We start from the raw sequence: 8,841 nt of genomic DNA, 5'->3' as shown, positions 1-8,841 counted from the left end.
TCTCAAATTTTGTAATGGTCTTTTTCACAAAATAACAAACAAAAAATCATAATTTTTTTTCTTCTCTCTCCTGCATTTAAGTTTATTTTTCAACACCTAAACCACTTAGAACAACTACAACCAAAGAAGAGACGAAAAAAATTCGTGAGAAGGAGAAAACTGAAGAAAAGCTCCAGCAGGAAAACTCGTGATGTCGAAACCCTCAACCCCACATTTTAACCAAACAGATCAACCATGAAAGACCTCACCGACCTTAGTATATTCCCCAAAGAGGATTCACAATGTGCATCGTCGTCCTCGAAGAGGAAATTCGAAAAATCAAACTTTTGGAAGAATTTCTTATCTACCTCCACAAGCGTCCAACAATCACGAAACTTTTTGAGAGAGAGAAGAAGAAGATGATGAAAGATAGATGAAGAAGGTGGCATTGAAACTGTTGCAACAAGGAGAGAGAAAAGGACACTAGAGAATCGCGCTGAGTTGGGTAAGGAAGACGAATCGAATGGATTCGGGTCAAACGCGAGGCGAGGCTATTCTAGCGAAGTCTTGGACCCTTCGATAGTAGCTTGCTAACCCTAGGAAGCTTCATATCTCTGTAACTGTAGTTGAGTGTTCCCATTTAGTGATGACTTCTATCGTTGTGGATGAAAGAAAAAAAGTAACAGAATGGGAGAAGAAGCGAAGACACACAAATTAATTTTCTTCTTTTTGTGGTGTGTTTAGAACTTGCACCATTTTCCTTATATAATAAAAATTTTACCCATTTCTACTACAAATGAGCAAGCACTCCACCATTCCTTCCACTACTTCCAATATCTCCGGCCTTTTTTCATGGAGAAATAAGCAACAGAAATAAAATAAATACTAACCACTATTTTTTTTTTTTTTTTTAACAAAAAAAAAAACTTATAAAGCAAAATATATTAAAAAAAGAAAACAAGTTTATAACCAACAATCACTCATCTAAACTTGTTTAACTATGTTGAAACGACTTTCTTCAAGCCAATCTTCTCTCTTATCCCCAGGAACCGTTGTCTTGCTAACGGCTTTGTCAGAATATTCGCCAACTGTTCATCTGTGTTCACATATTCCAGTTCAATAGCTTCAGTTTGTACACATTGGCGAATAAAGTGGAACCTGGTATCAATGTGCTTACTTCGATCATGGTAAACAGGATTTTTCGCCAACGCTATAGCTGACTTGTTGTCAACATTAAGCTTGGGTTTTACTTGCAGTTGACTGATGTTACTCAAAATCCTGCCCAACCATACTCCTTGACATGTTCCAGCAGTTGCGGCTATATACTCAGCCTCGCATGATGACAAAGCCACCACCTTCTACCTCTGTAATACCCAGATTATTGGATTTACTCCCAAATAGTACAACACTCTAGTTGTACTCTTTCTATCATCAATATCCCCAGTCATATCACTATCGCTAAATCCTACCAGCTCTACATTCGATAGCTTCTTATAAACACAGCCAAAACTTAGAGTACCTTTCACATACCTCAATATTTGTTTTACTGTTGTGAGATGTGAAGTTGTTGGTGCCTCCATGTATCTACTCATCACATAAACTGAGTAGGCTATGTCGGGTCGGGTATTAACCAGATAGCATAAGCTTCCAATAAAACTTTTGTAAAGTGTTTTATCAACCGCAGGTTCTCCATTCCCATTTTTGCTCATCTTCATTCTTGGTTCCATGGGAATCAAACAAGGATTGCACTCCCCCATTCCTAGCTTCTCTAGGATTTTTCTTGCATATATGGCCTGACATAAAGTGATTGATTCACTACTTTGTCGTACCTCAATACCCAAGTAATAGCTCAAAAGTCCAAGATCGCTCATCTCAAATTTCTGGTGCATCTCTTCCTTGAACTGAGCTATAACTTGTTTGTTTGAGCCGACTATGATTAAGTCATCCACATATGTGCCGATTATCATTGCTTCAACTCCATTAATATTCTTGTAGAGAGCATATTCCTGTGGACATCTAACAAAACCAAGTGACTGCAAACATTGATCAAGTTTAAAATTCCAGGCTCTCGGAGCCTGTTTTAATCCATACAAGGCTTTACGTAGTTTTAACACCATGTTTGGATTTTCCTTGTTAACGAACCCTTCTGGTTGAGCAACATACACCTCCTCTTCGAACTCGCCATTCAGAAAAGTTGTGTTTACATCCATATGATGTACTTCCCAGTTCTTAAAGGCTGCATAGGCAAGAATTAATCTCACTGTTTCTAACCTGGCCACTAGTGGGAATACTTCACTGTAATCTACACCAAACTGCTGTACATATCCCTTTGCCACGAGTCTCGCCTTATGTTTCATGATTTCTTCATCTGGATTTTTCTTTAATTTAAAAATCCATTTGATGCCGATTACTTTATGATTCTTCGGAAAATCTGTGAGTTCCCACGTTCTGTTCTTTTCAATGGAGAGAATTTGAGACATCATGGCATTCCTCTAGTTTTCATTCCTAGCAGCTTTCTTATATGAAGTTGGTTCCTCTATAGAAAGAAGACAAAGGTCCACTGCTTCCTCCTCTGCTTCATTCAGTTCTCTATAAATATCTTCTAGAGACCTGAATTTTTTCGGCATCGATGAGCTTGACAATGATGCATTTGAGGTATTGTCTGGCGTTGATAAATTTGAGAGCACTATTCCTCGACCACAAATGTCTATTGCAGAGTTATCACCGAAGCGTACCTTTCAAACAACAGATGTGGCGAGCTCACGAAACACCCTTCTTTCTCATGACATATGGTTGCTTGCTCTAGTATCTAGGTACCAGGAATTTTTAGTTCCAATATTGGCTGATGACGGCACTATAGTTTCATTCAACATCACAAAATTAGGGTCTTTGTCATGTGTGGTTTTAATTTCACACGCCTCTATCATCAGCAATGAAGACTCCTCATCCTTTTGCATCTCTATCAAGTTGAGTTGTTCGTCTTTTGTGGAACACTCTGATGCAAAGTATCCCATTTGCTGACACCTGTAACGTTTAATTTTACTTTTTTCAAATTTCTTCTTTTGAGTTTGCGACTCTCCTTCATCTCCTCGATGCCAGTCACTTCTCCCACGGCCTCTCCATCTTCCACGACCCCGTCCCCTGCCTCCTTTGGAACTGCCTTGATCCTTCCATTCTTTCTTTGAGGATTTTGCATTCTCTCGTTCCTTCCATTCTGCATGAGTGAGGAGAACGGTTTCATCCTTTTCTTCAAACCCTTGCAACCTTTCTTCATGTACCTTGAGTGATCCAATAATCTCATCAACGGATTTCGTTTTGAGATCACTGAACTCCTCAATCGTTGAAGTGATTTGAAGAAACTTTGCAGAGGTGGATCTTAGAAGTTTCTTAACTACTTGGATATCATCCACAGTATTGCCGAGCCCTCTCAATTTGTTGACAATAATGGTGAGTTTTCCTGAATACTCATCAATACTTTCTGAATCACCCATCCTCAACGCTTCAAACTCCTGCCAAAGAGTCTGCGTTCTAACTTCTTTCACTCTTTCCGCACCTAGATTAATATTTTTCAACATGATCTCTTTTTTTGTTCTTTATTGTTCTCTTTTTTTACTCCTCATAGTTAATACATAGGCGCATCGACCCGTCTTTCTTTTTCACAACAACATCGGCACACACCAACAAAATAAATTAGGTCGAATGAAACCCTTTTATAGTAAGTCTTGTAGTTGTAATTTTAGTTCCTTTAATTCTATTGGAGCCATGTGGTATAGTGCTTTAGAGATAGGTCCAGTTCCTGGTTTTAGTTCTATCCCGAAGTCTACAGCTCGTAAAGGGGAAACTCCTAGTAAATCCTCTGGGAAGACACTTGGAAATTCGTTTACTATGGATACCGTATCCATTGTTTTCTCTTTTCCTTTTACGTCCACTGTAACCTAAAAATAGCAACTAAAACTTTTTGAACAAACTAACATGGCTTGTACTTTTAACTCTCTAGTGATGAGGACAAACGAGTGTGCCGTTTTATAACTTAGGGCATCTCTGACTACGTTTGCCTTTCCAGGGTGGTACTGGATATCTATATCGTAGTCCTTCACTAATTCCAACCAACGAAATTTTTTTTGGGTGAAGAAATATTTTAGGCTATTGGTGGTCTGTGTAAATTTGGGTCTTTTCTCCATACACGGAGTGTCACCATATCTATATTGCTGTAATAGCCCAAAAATAAATAAAGAAATAAAGAATAAAAATAATTATAAAAATAGTTAAAATTACAATAATAAAAAAATAAAATTAATTAATTAATTAATTAAAAAAATAAAAAAATAAAAAAATAAATCTTTCCCCATCTCTCTCCACTGACCTCTTTCCCACAATTATTTGTCCTCTGCCCATCTAAGCTGGAAAAAAAAAAGAAAAAAAAAAAAGAAAAACCTGACAAAAAAAAAAAAAAACAGAAAACAATCATCTTGAGATTTGAGAAGAAGTATTTGAATAGATTGCAGATTTAGAGATCTTTGTCCGTTATTACGGTAAAATTCTATCTGAGAACTCCTTTTCCTTTATAGTTATGCTTATAAGAAATTAATTTAGGATCAAATATTCTTTCCTATCTTACCGTATGTAATAATCAGATCCCATGTTCAATTAATTAGATTTCTTTTTAGCATCGGAAGTTATAGGAAATAAGGTTAGAATCAATATAATTTTAGCTGGCAGATCCATAAATCTGTAAGATAGTGGCCAAATTAAAATTGGCCAATAATATGGTCGAAAATAAATATAGAATTAGAGTAATATTTATTTACAGATGTTTACAAAACTGAGAATCTATTTACAGAATGGGAATGAAAATAATTACCATGAGGGAGGAGGGAAGATTGAGGGAAGATTTGTTAAACAGAATTTAAAACTATAACAGGAGATATCAGAGGGCATGAAACTCCATTAAATTCTGTCTAATAGTAAATATCATAATTTCAACAAGGTAAATTAGAGAAATAATTGTATAGAGTTCAAACTTGAAACTGATATCATGGGCTCACATAGGTTGGCTTGGATTTCAAAGGACGGAATCGAACTTTCAGTGGATATATACGTGACAACGACTTAAGCTATCCATGTAAGTGACCTTACTATCGGCAAGGTTATATTTGATGTTGACACGTGCCCTGTGGTTCTGCACGTGTCATATATATTGATATGTGTGAATTGTCTGAGGATCGATATGCTTCCTATATGTTATGTTATGTTATGTTATTATATGTGGATTGTATGATAATAATTATGGTACGATGTGCTCTAGGAGATGTTAAAGATAGGGTACGAGAAGGATGCACAAAACGAAATGTAACGATAGGAGTAAGATACGTTCATGAAATGTTAGAGTTAGGTTACATACCGAAGTGCTATGGATAGGAGAGATTGATGAAAGAATACGGTCAGGTTATGGGTAGAAAGGGATAGGTTTGTGATAGATTGATAGAACGATATCGTTAGGGTACGTTCTTGTGACGATATGACCAAGGTACGTCACGTAATGATATGTCTGTGATAGGTATAGGAACGTTAAGGCTATGGTAAGTTAGAGAACGATATGATTATGAAGTGTTTACGTTATGACTTGGTTATGATATGATACATTGTATGCTAGATTATTGTGCTTAAGTACAAAATCATGTGAACGTGAATGTATGTTATTTATGTTGCTTAGTTGATGTGATATGAATGCATGTGACGATGTGTGACCCTTGCACGATTATGGCTTGTTGTATGAGTATTGGAATGTAACTGAATGAATTGTATGACATGAAATACGGTAAATTGCATGATACATAACCCTGCTAGGAATATGTATGATATGTAACAGAATGAGAATGAGAATGACATGTAAGCATGAAAACGTGACACGGGGTTATGTTCATTAAATGATGACTGTAGGATTAGTGGGACCTCATGCATATTGTGTGATCATGCATTTGGGGGGATACCCCTATCCCATCACGAGGGTACGGACGCGTACATCCAAATGGCAGGACAACGATCGTTATGCCCTGCATAGCATTGCGTGACGGTTTTAGTTTTAACGGGTCCCGGTGGGCCCCTAGAGCATGCCCACCGGCTAGGGACAGTGGCCCAGCGGTGTGCGAACTAGCTGGTGAGCTCATACTCGCACGTATGGGCTGCGTGTAGAGTATATGGTACACGTCCACGATTACCTGTTAGGATTACACCGTAGGGAAAATGAAACGAAACGAAACGAAACGAAATGAAACGAAACGAAAGATAGGTCCCATCATTTTATTGCATGTGATTGTTGCATTTAACCCCAATAGTGGGGTCACTTACTGAGTATTTCTTTAAATACTCAAGCCATGTGCTACTACATTTTTTAGGTTAAGGCAAGGCATTCCTGTACGGCTGACGACGGCATCGCAACTCGAGATCATGGCACATGCATAGGATAGTGGTATTCATTTTCTTAGACTTAGGATAGAATAAGATGTTTTAAACTTAAACGCTTATTTATTTTATTTCGGGTCTTTTGTTGTGTCGTTTTAAAGATGTTTTCGAAACACGTAAGTCCATGGCTGTGTTTTTAAGTTAAAGGTTATATTTTATGGAATTTAAATGAAGTCTTTCGCATTCAAAGTTTATGGTATGTATACAGTAGCGACCTTAAATTAAGTAGAAAATTTCGGGTCGTTACAATTGCGAATACTACTGCGGCCGATTCTAGGTTGTGCGTAGGGTAGTTTTTCTCATATTCTTTCAATTGGCGTGATGCATAAGCAACAACCTTACAATGTTGCATCAACACGCACCCTAATCTTTTTTTAGATGCATCGTTGTAGATTACGTATCCCTCCGAGCTTTATGATCACATGAGCATTGGAGTTGACACTAGTCTTTATTTTAGGTCTTGGATGCTGGCCTCACATGCGTCATTGCATATAAAAGGTATGTTCTTCCTTGTAAAATGTGTAAGAGGCGAGGCTATTCTAGTGAAGTCTCGGACAAATTTTCGATAGTAGCCTGCTAACCCCAGGAAGCTTCATACCTCTGTAACCGTAGTTGGATGTTCCCATTTAGTGACGACTTCTATCATAGTGGAGTCACTTAAATCCCATCTTTAGACACTACGTGTTCTAAGATTGAGACTTTTTGTAGCCAAAATGCACATTTGGAAAATTTGGCGTACAACTTGTTCTACCTTAAGATAGTTAAGACTTTTCGGAGGTGTTCCTGGTGTTCTTGATCCGTTTTCAAGTATATTAGAATGTTGTTTATGAACATCATAACAAACATGTTTAGACATTCCTTGAATACATGGTTTATTAATTTCATGAACACGACTGGGGCGTTGGTGAGGCAAAATTACATCACTACAAACTCGTAGTTGCCATATCTTGTTCAAAGGTTGTTTTCGATACATCTCATTCCTTAATCTTAATCGGATGATAGCTTGATCGAAGGTCTATCTTGGAAAATACTGTCGCCTCTCGGAGCTAGTAGAATAAATCCTCGATGCGAGGGAGTGGGTAGTTGTTCTTTATTGTTCTCTTGTTTTACTCCCTATAGTTAATACATAGGCGCATGGACACGTCTTTCTTTTTCACAAACAACACCAGCACACACCAACAAGATAAACTAGGTCGAATTAAACCCTTTTATAGTAGATCTTGTACTTGTAAATTTAGTTCCATTAATTTCGTTGGAGCCATGTGGTATAGTGCTTTAGAGATAGGTCTAGTTCCTGGTTTGAGTTCTATCCGAAGTCTACAGCTCGTGAAGGAGAAACTCCTGGTAAATCCTCTAGGAAGACACTTGAGAATTCGTTTACTATGGATGTCGTATCCATTGTTTTCTCTTTTCCTTTTACGTCCACTGCGCATGTTAGTATAGCCCATCATCCCTGTTGGATCTCTCGTAGTACTAGTGAATGGGTGCGAATCATACCGCTTGAAGTCTCGTAGCCAGTTCACTACTCTAGTAGATTGCAAGTGTTGGATTGTTGGGTGATCATTATGACATGCATCATGACCTAAAACGACTCCCGCATCAAACTAGTAATGGGGTCTATTCAAGTCACTGGTGCTGCTAGAGGTGGTGCAGCTTGTGGCGGTACAACTTGAGGCAATGCAGCTGCATCCTTCCTAGTTACTAATCCTTCGCGAGGTGAGCTCTCTTTAGCCTCACCTCTTCCTCTACATCTAATAGGGGGTCTCCCCTTCCTCTTCTTCATCTTCCACATCCTCTAGGTGACATGGTTCTAAAAACCAAGATAATTCTATTTAAGTCTATCATTTACTAACAATACAATATCATAGTACACAAAAAAAAATTCATACAACATTGCAAGCATATAATAGCGAAATTAAATCAAGCATCATGCTGCAATATATAATATAATTAAAGCTCATCAATTTTCATGCTACATAACATTTAAAACATAGAGCCAATCACAATAAATATCATCATGACATTTTCCTTTTTTAATCTTATGCATTGTGTATATAATGGTGACAGAGCATCAATGATTGAACCATGGAACACATCAAGTCTACAAGATCTACGTCATAGGCTAGTCTAGGGTGTGTGAACTGCCTGGGATCCAGCTCGCACGTGTGGGTTGTGTGTAGGGAAGTACTACACATCCAATGTTGTCTAAATTGGAGGACACCCCATGACCGTTTTAACCATAGGTCCTAGATCATTAGTTACACATGTTTGCATTCTTTGACCCCATCAGTGGGGTCACTTACTTAGTATTTCTTAAAATACTCGAGTCATGTGCTATTTCTACATTAGGTAAAGGCAAAGCACCCCTGTACCGTTGACGACGACATTGCAATCAGAGAC

General features: G+C 37.9%; 1 protein-coding gene across 1 annotated transcript; it reads right to left on the bottom strand.

Moving 5' to 3' along the window:
- Nucleotides 1-2,759: 2,759 nt before the first annotated feature.
- LOC147786251 (uncharacterized) lies at nt 2,760-3,554 on the bottom strand. Its single transcript, XM_087120892.1, has one exon. The coding sequence runs from the start codon at nt 3,552-3,554 to the stop codon at nt 2,760-2,762; it is 795 nt and encodes a 264-aa protein (XP_086977018.1).
- Between the last annotated feature and the right edge of the window lie 5,287 nt (nt 3,555-8,841).

This window comes from Cucurbita pepo, unplaced genomic scaffold, assembly GCF_057944985.1.
Source record: "Cucurbita pepo subsp. pepo isolate OVF unplaced genomic scaffold, ASM5794498v1 scafford_4, whole genome shotgun sequence".
Taxonomy (NCBI): domain Eukaryota; kingdom Viridiplantae; phylum Streptophyta; class Magnoliopsida; order Cucurbitales; family Cucurbitaceae; genus Cucurbita; species Cucurbita pepo.
Note: the sequence above shows the minus strand (reverse complement) of the source record. Positions and strands in the feature narration are given on the sequence as shown.